Source organism: Sus scrofa, chromosome 1 (genome assembly GCF_054392235.1).
Source record: "Sus scrofa isolate SSC_HxYL_T2T_F1_AM1 chromosome 1, Sscrofa_HxYL_maternal_Yorkshire_Landrace_v2.0, whole genome shotgun sequence".
Taxonomy (NCBI): domain Eukaryota; kingdom Metazoa; phylum Chordata; class Mammalia; order Artiodactyla; family Suidae; genus Sus; species Sus scrofa.
Window position 1 is genome coordinate 172987794 of NC_139383.1, and position 13301 is coordinate 173001094.

General features: G+C 42.3%; 1 protein-coding gene and 1 long non-coding RNA gene across 9 annotated transcripts in view; one reads left to right on the forward strand and one right to left on the reverse strand.

The window, feature by feature from the left end:
- ALPK2 (alpha kinase 2) overlaps positions 1 to 13301 on the forward strand; it is a 158945-nt gene that overhangs the window by 35907 nt on the left and 109737 nt on the right. For 5 of the 7 annotated variants that reach the window (XR_014816133.1, XR_014816136.1, XM_013993295.3 and 2 more), the window contains exons 2-3: positions 3444 to 3571; positions 10096 to 10213. Coding sequence is in view for 5 of the 7 variants with exons in the window: in XM_013993295.3 (XP_013848749.2) it covers positions 3463 to 3571; positions 10096 to 10213 (227 nt within the window). In the remaining 2 variants the exon portion in view is untranslated. Of the gene's footprint in view, positions 1 to 1235; positions 1279 to 3443; positions 3572 to 10095; positions 10214 to 13301 lie in introns of all 7 variants that reach the window. The other 2 variants (XM_001925970.8, XM_084977455.1) reach the window with 1 other exon arrangement.
- Positions 3417 to 13301, reverse strand: part of LOC106509068 (uncharacterized) — a 41746-nt gene continuing 31861 nt past the window's right edge. The window contains exons 3-4 of one of the 2 annotated variants that reach the window (XR_014816443.1): positions 10633 to 10736; positions 4908 to 5163 (exon numbers count right to left, since the gene is read on the reverse strand). This is a non-coding gene — a long non-coding RNA (uncharacterized LOC106509068). Of the gene's footprint in view, positions 5164 to 10632; positions 10737 to 13301 lie in introns of both variants that reach the window. The other variant, XR_014816444.1, reaches the window with a different exon arrangement.

Here is a 13301-nt window from a genome sequence, read left to right on the forward strand (position 1 = left end):
ATTTTTTTTTTTTTTTTTTTTTTGGCTTTTTAGGGCCACACCCATGGCATATGGAGGTTCCCAGGCTGGGGGTTGAATCAGAGTTGTAGCCACCAGCCTACACCACAGCCACAGCAATGTGAGATCTGAACCGCATCTTCAACCTACACCACAGCTCATGGCAATGCCAGATCCCCAATCCACTGAGCGAGGCCAGGGATTGAATCCGCATCCTTATGGATGCTAGTTGGGTTCTCTAACCCTTGAGCCACAATGAGAACTCCCAGGATGTTTTTGAGACACACTTGTAAGTCTGAAAAACCCTGGCCAAACTCTACGTCATCAATACAAGAACAGACAGATTAAGCATGGTATTGCCATATTATGTGGTACTGATTATCATCAAGCATTTTTTAAAAATGATGCAGCCCATTATGGGTTGGGTTGATGTTGGAAGACCGCCAAACTTGATAAATAAGATGAGCCAACTGCATGACAAGTATGTACAATTTAATGATGTACATACAACACAATTATATATTAAATGTCAATGGATAGAAAAATTCCTGAAAGAACAGCAAACTCTTCCTCTTGGTACTGAGATGCAGCTATGCTTGTGGGAGATGTCACTTTTTGGTGTATTTTTTAAAGCTTTTTTACAATTTTTTTTTTTACTGTCATTAAAATTTTTTATTATAGTTGATTTACGATGTTCCATCAATTTCTGCTATACAACAAAGTGACGCAGTCTCTCTCTCTCTCACACACACACACACACATACACACACACACGTTCTTTTTCTCATATTCTATCATGTTCTATCACAACTGATTGGATATAGTTCCCTGTGCTCTACAGCAGGACCGCATTGCTTTTCCATTCTAAATGTAATAGTTTGCATCTACTAACCTCAAACTCCCAGTCCATCCCACTTGTTTGTTCATTTTAAAGAATACGAACATCTGCATTTAGACTCCGTGTAATTGAAGGTAAACGGCATTTTTAAAATGAAAGCAACTTGCTCTGGATCACACAGCTGAAAACCAAAAAATCATGCAGGTCTTGTGTTCATCCCCATTATGTTACTGCTCCCTAGTTGTTGGTGACCCCACTGTGGCCCCCCCTGCTTATTTCAGTGATTCACTGGTTATCCATGTCCTGCGGAGAATGATAAATCTGTCTTCAAGGGTTCTTACCTTCGGAGAAGCAAGGAAACATGAACCACAGCCTGACTTAACTGTCTTTTTCTTTGTAGTCAGTGCCCCGTGGCTGGGATATGTGATGACGGAACCAACAATGTGAGTCAAGTAGTGTGTTTGTCACTGTTGTAACCTGTGGCACTTTGCTGACAGGATGCTGTCCCCTGGGAAGGAGTCATAGATGGCACTTAAGGTCTTCAATGTCACCCCAACTTTTTTTTTTCTTTTTTAAGGGCTGCACCTGCAGCATATGAAAGTTCCAGGGCTGGGGGTCAAATCAGAGCTGCAGCTGCCGGCCTACACCACAGCCACAGCAGTGTAGGATCCAAGCTGCCTCTACGACCTATACCACAATTCATAGCAATGCCAGATCCTTAACCCACTGAATGAGGCCAGGGATCCAACCCACATCCTTGTGGATACTAGTCAGGTTCATTACCACTGAGCCACAATGGGATCTCCTGTCACCCCAACTCTTGAGGGCTTGATTTGTTCTTTTTTCCCCTTCTACAACAGTGGCCCCTGGGAACAGGAATGTCTATTACAGGTGAATATAATACCAGGAGAAATTTTTAGATATGAATTGGTGTATCTCTTGAAAAAAAAGTCATTGTGGTAACCCACAGCAGAAAAGGAAATTGATGAAACAAGCGAAGTCTTTCCTTAAAGTCTACTGATTACCATCTTGAAAACCAATTACGTAACAGGTTCTCCCTAGGCTATTTACATATATTATTCTAACCTCTGGAGAATTAAGTGCTTTACAGGAATCCTCACAGTAATCAAGGACCTATATACCATTATTATGCCTCCATTTCACAGACAAGGAAACTGAGGCACAGAGAGCTTGTGACGTGCTTGTGGAGCCTGTAAGGGGCAGAGTCAGAATTTGAGCCCAGGGTATCTGGCTCTAGAATTCTTAGGCACTGATGCTATGTTACCACACAAAAATGACAAATGGAAAGGACTAAAGCTTCTGACTCCTAGTCCACTGCTTTTCTTGGATGACCTTGACTATATGCCATGTCCAAATCAATACACAAAAAGTTGTGTACAACTTAGGAAAGTTGGAGGTACAGTTCTCATCTTTGGGGAATTTACCACATCAGAAATAAGTCCTCAAAATATATTTGTGTGGAAGATGATTCTAAGAGTCTGTCTCTAAATTTCTACTGTTTGGATAGAACGAGATGTTATTTCCAAGCTTGGGGCTCCACCAAGGCTGGATTTGGCCATGGGATGCTAGCTACAAACCCAGAGGACAGAGTGGAAATGGAGGGTCCTCTGGGTTCGGAGAGACTGGTGTTCTTCGAGCTGCCATGGGACATGCACTGTGCTGGTCCAGGGCCGCCTTGTCAGCCTGTGTGGCCATGAGGGGGACTCTCGGGGAGTGGCCTCTGGAGCTGGTTTATCTTGAACACATTGCTGAACCTTTGAGAGTCTCAGGTTCTTCATTTGTAAGACGTAGGTGGTATTAATAAGCCTCAAGGTCATTTAAAGGAGATTAAGTGAAATAACATACCTGGTGATTAACCAAGGGTCTAAGGCAGGCTTGGACTGATAAGGACGTCCTTGCTGAAAAAGGCCAGCCCACTCGCTGCCCTCCCCTGGGCACCTGCCTGGTGCTGGGAAGTTGCAGTCATTTCCCAGTTTCCCCTGGAGAAATTCCTCTTACCTGGGGATGCCTTTGCATTTAATCAACTCCTGTCTGGGAAGGCGAATATGCACACATTTTCAGAGTCCAAAGAAAAAGACTTTGAAGAGAGACGGAAAGAGGAAGGAGATGGCCCTGGCTAGGCTCATGCACTTTTCCCTCTCAGGCTGAGCTCGGGCTGCTGGGCCATGCACTAGGACTCATGGTTAACCCCAGCCCCACCCCACCCCACCCCACCCCAGGGCTGCCCTTCCTGGGGACACTGGCAATGTCTGCAGACATTTTTGATTCTCACCACTTGGGGGCGAGGTACGACTGGCATCTAGTGGGTCGAAGCCAGGAATGCTGCTAAACGTCCTACAAAGCATAGAACAGCCTCCATAACAAAGTCTCCGGCCCCAGTGTCAGCAGTGGCAGTGAGAAAACCTGACCGAGGATTCCCAACCTGGCTGCCAGGCTGAGTGTCAGCACCCAGCCTTCCGCAGGCCAAGGGACCATGCTCCTTCTCTCCCTAAGGGTCATTCATGGGGGTGGTGGGGCTTCTTGAATTCCTGGGAAAAAGTCAGAGATGTCTCAACAAATGGTGATGTCAGTGATTTTTATTTTTCAGGTTCACGTGGCATGAAAGGATGACGGACTCAGGAGGGCCCCAGAGGCGCACACTTTGTTTCTTGTCTACGTTGCTTTCCCAGAAAATTCCCGAGAAGTCAGATGCTGTGCTTCGCTGCATGATATCTGGTAACCCTCATTGCCTCATCACCCTCTGAAATTTCCCTGCAGACCAGGTTTTTTGGCTCACAAAGGCATTGTTAAAACATTCTCTGGGAAAATTACTTGGGAACTTAGTTCTGAGTAAGTGATTGAGCAACTAAATCCTTTATGATTTTTTTTCTAGAAGATTTCTTCAAGTACCTCTCTGGACACATTATAGTGATCTTCACATCATGGTGTGATAGTTGGCTAGGCAACTCCCATACTGTCTCTTTTTTTAGCAAATCCTCTCTTAATGTCCTGTGGCACACAGGAATGGCAGGAGTACCTTCACTTCCAGCAATTTACTGACTCTTCTTTATCACCTTTTGTGGGTAGTCCCAGCCCGGCTAAATTCATCTCCCCATTGCTTGCCTTTTTCAGCTATGCTGGTTAGCAGTGAAAAGGTTAAAACCAAGACACACATCCCCAGTGGAGGAAGAGCAGGGGGCTTGAATTCCCCCTGACTGGAGAATAAATACCCCAGAGCTGATCCAGAATTGGTACCCACTGTGGGAAAAAGTATGTATTATTAAAAGAAAGTAGAAACAAAATAACTGAATAGGAAAGTGGTACCTGGTACCTTGTGGGTTGTTTTCTTTCTTGGATTATGTCTAGCCTTGAAAACATAGACGCCCTGGTGGTCTTTCCTGAGGGCAGACCGAAAACTCTTTCCCCCCTGATCTTTTTCTCTAGGTCCAGAGAGAAGAACCAGCCTCTGAAATGGTTGTGTTTCCTTAGCAGAAGTCACAATAAAATCTTGCTCTCTGTCTGGATGCTGGGGTGTAGGGCTGTGCACCCAGCCTCTCCAAGCCTAAAGGGCAGCTCCCCTCTCTTTGTCCGTAGCCATCCAGATTAGAGGGACAGGCTCAAGTCCATTACTGAGACTTCAGTGTAGCCCCATGTCTCCCTAGGAAGCCATGGTGTTTGGATGGACTCTAAACTTGGCTACCGGTCCCCATACATGTTAGCCAGATCCGTGTGAAACATTCTGGAGGTGGTTCTCAATATGCGACCTGCAGGTAGGCTTAAAAAACAAGGGTAGGATTTTTGGGTGAGGTTTCCAGCAAGTAGAGGGAGAAAAGAGAACCACCCACAAGGTACAAGATACCACTTCCCTGTGCAAGTCTCATGTGAGGCTGATTATTCAGCTTTGTACCACGAGAAGGGGAAAAAAACAGTCAGCCAGTAAGAAACCAGGGGACTCCATCAGCCCTAATCAGTCTGAAATGAAAGATTGGAGCCCAAGAGATCAGAATGAGTTTCCTGGACCCACCTCACGCAGACATAGCATAATGGCTTCAAAAAAAGTCAAGAGCACACAGGAAAGGAACAGTTAAATTTATCCTGAGAAGGAATCTGATAAAACCCACCAACAGGGGAATACGAGTCTGATAAGAATAGGCGGAAATGAAATGTGATCAGCAGCCTCCTTGATGGTTTTTTGGGGAGGCTAAATTTTGGTGGCTTTGTCATTTGTCTGAAAGTGACAGCCAAGCAGCTGCTGGAGAAGATGAGTCCCCGCACTCAGGTCTGTCTGTCTGCTCCTGGTGCCAGGCACCGGCTGTGCGGCTGCTTACCTGGGGAAGGAGAAAGGTAGCCCAGAGGGGAGACTCCAGATTAGATGAGACAGGAATTCCCTGGTGGCTCAGCAAGTAAAGGCTGGCGTTGTCGCTGCTGTAGCTTGAGTCGCTGCTCCGACGTGCGTTCAATTCCTGGCCAGGAACTTCCACATGCCGTGTGCACGGCCAAAAAGAAAACGAATTAGATGAGATATATATATATAGAGAGAGGGAGAGGGGCTGTGAGCAGCCTCAGGTCCCTTCAGAGGTACAGGTGTCACTGCCTTTTCTTGTTACCTCCCCAACATTTTTAGCTTTTTCTCTTCTATGACCTTAAAAAACATGGATTCTTTCCTCTGAGTGGTCTGAGGGGGCTTGTTCACTAAAAATCATGTGATAAGACACACACCACACACACACACACACACACACCACACACACACACACACACACACACAATCTATCTGGAATGGATTTAGAAAAGTATATTTGGCTTCCCTCCTGTATAGGTGGCATTTTATACATTTTCAAGGACACGGAAGCCAGGGAGGAAGCTTGTTGGCACACTCTGGAAAACTGCCTGCCCTGTCTGTTACAAGTAGGGGGAAATCCCAAGGGGTGAGTGAAATTCCTGGTGGTTTTACTAGATTAGCCCATCAGCACTACATCTGGTTAGTGATTGCCCTTCCGAGGGAGAAAGTGTAGGTCAGTTTCTGTGATGACATCAGTCACATAAGCAGAGAATCAGCCTGGGAAACCCGCAGTCCAGACTCTCTCATCATCCTCAGGAAGATACGGCTTTTGGCTAATCTATTTTGTTCCTCCCTCTTTTTTTTTTTTTTCCTTTTTAGGGCCGTGCTTTCGGCATATGGAAGTTCCTAGACTAGGGGTCGAATCAGCTATAGCTGCCGGCCTACACCACAGCCACAGCAATGCAGGATCCAAGCCGTGTCTGCGACCTACACCACAGCTCACGGCAACACCAGATCCTTAACCCAATGAATGAGGCCAGGGATTGACTAGAATCCTCATGGATTTTTAACCTACCGAGCCAGTGAGAACTCTGTTCCTCCCTCTTTTGTACTGTAATATATACTCAGACGCTGAGCTCTCTTAAAGTGTGACTTTCAAAAACGTAAAGTGACCCCCATGCACATATGGAATGAACATTTCTAAGATTTCATTCAATTCTTTGAATAAAGAAGGAGCCAGAGGAGTTCATTGGTGGCCTAGAGATTAAGGACCTGGAATTGTCACTGCTGTGGCATAGGTTCGATCCCTGGCCCCGGGAACTTCCAAATGCCATGGGTGCAGCAAAAAAAAAAAAAGGCGGGGGGAGGGGGACTAGAAAGTATTAAGGCCAGAACATTTGAGGAGTCGTATATATATGTTTTTTTTTTAATTTTTAAATGATTTTTTTTCCATTATAGCTGGTTTACCGTGTTCTATCAATTTTCTACTATACAGCAAGGTGACCCAGTCACACATATATATATACATTCTTTTTTTCTCACATTATCATGTTTCATCATAAATGACTAGATATAGTTGCCAGTGCAATACAGCAGGATCTCATTGCTTATCCACTTCAAGTACAATAGTTTGCATCTATTAACCCCAAATTCCCAGTCCAGCCCACTCCCTCCCCCTCCCCACCTCCCCCTTGGCAACCACAAGTCTGTTCTCCAAGTCCATGATTTTCTTTTCTGTGGAAAGTCTCATTTGTGCTGTGTTATTAGATACCAGATAAAATATGAGTGATATCATATGGTATTTGTCTTTCTCTTTCTGACTTATTTCACTCAGTATGAGATCTCTAGTTCCATTCATGTTCCTGTAAATGGCATTATTTTGTTCTTTTTTATGGCTGAGTAGTATTCCATTGTGTACACATACATACATACACACACACACATATATATACACATACATACATACATATATATATATATATATATATATACACCACATCTTCCTAATCCAATCCTCTGTCAATGGACATTTGGATTGTTTCCATGTCTTTGCTATTGTGAATAGAGCTGCAATGAACATGCGGGTGTTTGTCCAGATATATGCTCAAGAGTGGGATTGCTGGGTCATATGGTAGTTCTATGTACCATTCTCTTAAGGTACCTCCATATACTGTTTTCCATAGTGGTTATACCAGCTTACATTCCCACCAACAGTGCAGCAGGGTTCCCTTTTCTCCACACCCCCTCTAGCATTTGTTATTTGTGGACTTATTAATGATGGCCATTCTGACTGGCGTGAGGTGGTATCTCACGGTAGTTTTGATTTGCATTTCTCTAATAATCAGTGATGTTGAGCATTTTTTCATGTGCTTATTGGCCATCTGTATATCTTCTTTGGAGAAATGTCTCTCATGTCTTTTGCCCATTTTTCCACGGGGTTGTTGGCTTTTTTGCTGTTGCGTTGTAAAAGCTGTTTGTATATTTTAAAGATTAAGCCCTTGTCAGTTGCATCATTTGACACTATTTTCTCCCATTCTTTAAGTTGTCTTTTTGTTTTCTTTTTGGTTTCCTTTACTATGCAAAAGCTTGTCAGTTTGAACAGATCCCATTGTTTTATTTTTGCTTTTATTTCTGTTGCTTTGGGAGACTGACCTGAGAAAACATTTGTAAGGTTGATATCAGAGAATGTTTTGCCTATGTTCTCTTCTAGGAGTTTGATGGTGTCTTATATTTAGGTCTTTCAGCCATTTTGAGTTTGTTTTTGTGCATGGTGTGAGGGTGTGTTCTAATTTCATTGATTTGCATGCTCCTGTCCAGGTTTCTCAGCAATACTTGCTGAAAAGACTGTCTTTTTCCCATTTTATATTCTTGCCTCCTTTGTCAGAGATTAATTGACCAGAGGTGTCTGGGTTTATTTCTGGCTCCTCTATTCTGTTCCATTGGTCTATCTGTCTGTTTTGTTATCAGTACTACACTGTCTTGATGACTGTGGCTTTGCAATATTGCCTAAAGTTTGGGAGAGTTATGCCTCCTGCTTGGTTTTTGTTCCGCAGGATTGCTTTGGCAATTCTGGGTCTTTTGTGGTTCCATATAAATTTTTGGATTGTTTGTTCTAGTTCTGTGAAAAATGTCATGAGTAATTTGATAGGGATTGCATTGAATCTGTAGATTGCTTTGGGTAGTATGGCCATTTTTGCAATATTAATTTTTCCAACCCAGGAGCATGGAATATTTTTCCATTTCTTTACATCCTCTTTAATTTCCTTGATTAATGTTTTATAGTTCTCAGCATATAAGTCTTTCATCTCCTTGGTCAGGTGTATTCCCAGGTATTTGATTTCTTTGGGTGGAATTTTGAAAGGTATTGTATTTTTGTATTCCTTTTCTAATATTTCATTGTTAGTATGCTGAAATGGAACTGATTTCTGGATGTTAATCTTATATCCTGCTACTTTGCTGAATTTGTTGATCAGTTCAAGTAGTTTTTGAATTGAGTCCTTAGGGTTTTCTATATATACTATCATGTCATCTGCATATAGTGACAGTTTTACCTCTTCTCTTTTAATTTGGATACCTTTTATTTCTTTTGTTTATCTGATTGCTGTGGCTAGGACTTCCAATACTCTGTAGAATAACAGTGGTGAGAGTGGGCATCCTTGTCTTATTCCAGATTTTAGTGGGAAGGCTTTCAGCTTTTCTCCATTGAGTATTATATTTGCTGAGGGTTTGTCATAAATGGCTTTTGTTATGTTAAATTATGTTCCCTCTATACCCACTTTGGTAAGAGTTTTTATCATGAATGGAAGTTGGACTTTGTCAAATGCTTTTTCTGCATCTATTGAGATAATCATGTGGTTTTTGATTTTTCTTTTGTTAATGTGGTGTATGATGTTGATCGATTTGCATATGTTGAACCATCCTTGTGAACCTGAGCTGAATCCTACCTGGTCATGGTGTATGATCTTTTTGATATGTTGTTGGATTCGGTTGGCTAAAATTTTGTTGAGAATTTTTGTGTCTATATTCATCAAAGATATTGGCCTATAATTTTCTTTTTTGGTGGTATCTTTGTCTGGCTTTGGTATTAGGGGGAGTTGGATATTTATAGGCAACTTAATAAAGGCATGTTAGGATAAGAGATCTGAGTTAGGTAAAACACTAGTTAATGTCCTATAGGGTAATAAATTGTAATTTATGGGATTATCTTGTCTGCTAGAGAGAGGTTATTTGCATTTCTATTGAGTAAAAAGTTACTTGAAGTTTACATGTAACTTCATTAAATCTGAGAATTTTAATCACTAGTAATCATCAGTGAAACAAAGTACATTCCACTTTGTCTTGGACGGACCTTTGCTCCCCCATGTAACATTGAAGATACCATCCACGTTTTTGCCCTATATCCAAGTTTTAGATAATTTTTCTTTTTTTTCTTTTTTTTGTTTTTGATTTGTTGGCCATACTTGTGACATGCAGAAGTTCCAGGGCCAAGGAATGAACCTGCACCACAGCAGTGACAACACTGGATTCTTAAACTACTGTGCCACCAGAGAACTCCTAGATAATTTTTCCTAATAGCTCCTTGAGTTTAGGAACAGCATTTTTCATTTTATATGCCCCACCCCCCACCCCAGCACAATATCATCTTTGGCGCATAATATGCCCAGTGGTGCTTCCTGAATAAGGCTTTTTTTTTTTTTTTTTTTTTTGCCTGTTCCTGTGGCATGTAGAAGTAAGTTCCCTAGCCAGGGACTGAACCTTTGCTACAGCAGTAACAACACTGGATCCTTAACCTGCTGCACCACAGGGGAACTCCTGAAGGATGCATCTTTGTCAGTGAGAGAGAGCTTTTCTATTTTGCCGACTGACATCCATCATGTTTGTCCCTATTATTAATCACCCATTCTTATTCATCGTTTTATGATTTTCTTTTCTAAAAATACTTTACATAACAAGGATATTCTTATTTCTTTTTCATCAGGTCAGCCCAAGCCAGAGGTTACTTGGTATAAGAATGGTCGAACCATAGATAACTGTGGCATTGTCTCCAGTTATGAATTCTTCGAGAATCAATATATTCATGTATTACATCTCTCTTGGTAAGTGGACTGTGTCCCAAGATCCCTGTGTTCTACCATGTGCTGGGTCCTATGAGGTAAGGCCAAAAGATTGTCTCATGTTTGCTTTTTGAGTCCTAATGTCAGATGCTGTTGGCAGTCATCAGCCAGGGCATTCTGCAGTGACTCTGCTGAGCTCTGCCTGGTCACTCATCACACACCTGTAATTTGCCACCATTGATGGAATTATACCTTTATCTGGAATTGTACCCAGGGTGGCCCAGCCATTTTCATTCATTAAATGGGTTTTTTATTTCATCTTGTTCTCCCTGGAAAGTTAAGAGGTATGATAGGATTTCAGCAGCCATCCAGTGTTTCTTTTGTAAGAATGGAAGGAAGGGTAAGTGACCCACCCTGATCCTACAGCAAGTTGGTGATGGAGTTGAGGGTGGAAACCATACCTTCTGGCTTTATTAGAGGAAGTAGCATGGACCAGTAGAGTCTCTTCTCATTCTTTTTCGTTCCCCCAAGAACTATCTATTCAGATGAAATCAGGAAGTTCCGTCTGTGAAGTAGAGAAAATGAGAACTACTCTGATTGAAACTGGGCGGGAAGTCTGTGCTCTCCAGTGCTACTAAATTGGTCTTTATGTCCCTATGGTGGCTCTGAGGGTACTGAAGTCTGCAGAGCATGGTATGAGAATGACTGGTGGGCATGGTTGTGTGTCAATAGCCTTGGACTTGAGAATAACAAAGTTAAGACTTGGGTTTGCATTTTAGCTCTGCCATTTTCTGGCTGTGTGACCTTGGCTAGCTAGTTAACCTCTCCAAAACTCAATTTTTTCACCCGGGAGTTCCCATCATAGTGCAGCGGAAATGAAACTGACTAGGAACCAGGAGGGTGCGGGTTCGATCCCTGGCCTTGCTCAGTGGGTTAAGGATCTGGCATTGCCGTGAGCTGTGGTGTAGGTCGCAGACGCAACTTGGCTCTGGCGTTGCTGTGGCTCTGGCATAGGCCAGCAGCTAAAAAGAGACAAAAAGACCAAAAAAAAAAGAAAGAAATAAAAAAGTAAAAATTTCTTCACCCATAAAAAGAGTGGCTGAGTGAATTAAATGACTTAATGATTGTAAAAGTCTTGCTATATAGTAGTTGCTCAATAAAAGCTTCCTTCTCATCTATGCTTTTGTTTTAAAGTAAGGTCAGAGGTCATTTTATTGTGGTCGAAATGCTTCACTCAACTGGCCTACAGCCTAACTAACCTGATATTCAAGACATCCATTTTTTTCACTCATTAATTAATTTAATTTTAATTTTTTTTGTTTTTGTTTTTGTTTTGTTTTTTGTTTTATTTTTTTTGTCTTTTTGCTATTTCTTGGGCTGCTCCTGTGGCATACAGAGGTTCCCAGGCTGGGGGTTGAATTGGAGCTGTAGCCGCCGGCCTACACCACAGCCACAGCCACGCAGGATCCGAGCCGCATCTGCAACCTACACCACAGCTCAAGGCAACGCTGGATCGTCAACCCACTGAGCAAGGGCAGGGACTGAACCCACAATCTCGTGGTTCCTAGTCGGATTCATTAACCACTGTGCCACGACGGGAACTCCTTTTGGTTTTGTTTTTTTTTCATTAATTAATTTTAAAATGATACTCATCAAGCAGCTACTACACAGCAGGCATGTTGCTTAATGCCAGGGTAAAGGTGAACAGTGCAAATATTATCTACACCCTCATAAAACCTCAAGTCCACCAAGGAAGACAAGTGGTGAATAAGTCACACCATTCTTCCTATCATGCTTTCAATATACGGGGAGGCAGCCCAGCTGCCATGGCTGCCCCTAAGCCATGGATTGGACTTCCTGCCTCTTCATTCCAATTTTGCCAAGGCCTTCCCCACTCTTCTTTACCCCACTGAGCTTAGAATCTACCTGTACGGCCCACAGGCAATTCTCTTCTCCTCACACAGACCTCCCTTTGGGTGCTTATTTACTGATCAGGATTGGTGATTGTTCAAGTAGGCTGTGGGCCTCCTAGAGGCAGGAATCCTCTCTATTTCACACTAATACATCATCTATCCACCTATCTGTCTATCAAATGTCATAGATATATGATGTTGATTATATATATATTATATATATATATGTTATATATATATGATGTTGTGGTTGTTGGTGTGCTTAGATCAGCATTGGAAAAATTTTTCTATAAAGGCCAAATAGTAAATAATTTTGGCTTTGAAGGCCAGATGGTCTCTGTCACAACTACTCAAATCTGCTGTCATAGTGCAAAAGCAGCCATAGACCCTGCCCCCCCCAAAAGCAAAAACCATGGCTGTGTTCCAATAAAACTTTATTTATAGAAGCAATTGGGGGCCAGATTTGACCCATGGACCATGGTTTGCCAACTGCTGGTCTAGATGGTAAGATCCTTGAGGATCCACGTGCTGTATTTCTTTATGTTTTCTACTCCTGTCTTTGTCCCTCTGAGCACTCAATACATGTTTCTTGATTGATGAGTTTGGGTCTCACACTAAGCTAAACTATCATGATACTCACTTTTTTAGCCAGAAGAGAAGCTTCTTGTGTATTCTTTTACTGATGGAATACCATTTAAGGGGCGAGATCTGCCATTGTTATTTGCTGTTTATACAGGACCAGGAATATAGACAAAACATTTGTAGGTTATTAAGGAAGTTAAGGGGTGGCCATGGTGAAGCCCAGGGGCAGGTGGGAAGGTTAAAATGGGAGAAACAGGGAACATATCCAATCACTTGTGATGGAACATGATGGAAGATGATATGAGAAAAAGAATGTATGTGTATATACATATATACATACACACATGTGCATATATACATATATAACTGGGTCGCTTTGCTATACAGCACAAATTGACAGACCATTGTAAATCAACTATATTAAATTAAAAAAAAAGCAATATGGGAGAGACACTCACAGGGAAGAGAAACTTAGGAAGGGAGCTAGTGCTGTGAAAGGGCAGGGGGTCCTCATTTTCTGCTCTGAAGTCCAGCAGGCAGGTGTTTACCATAAAAATTAAAGCTGTAAAGTGGCAGAATACACTCTTTCCAAGTTTTGGGCCTGCTGTTTTGAAAAGTAGCCCACCTCCTGGGAA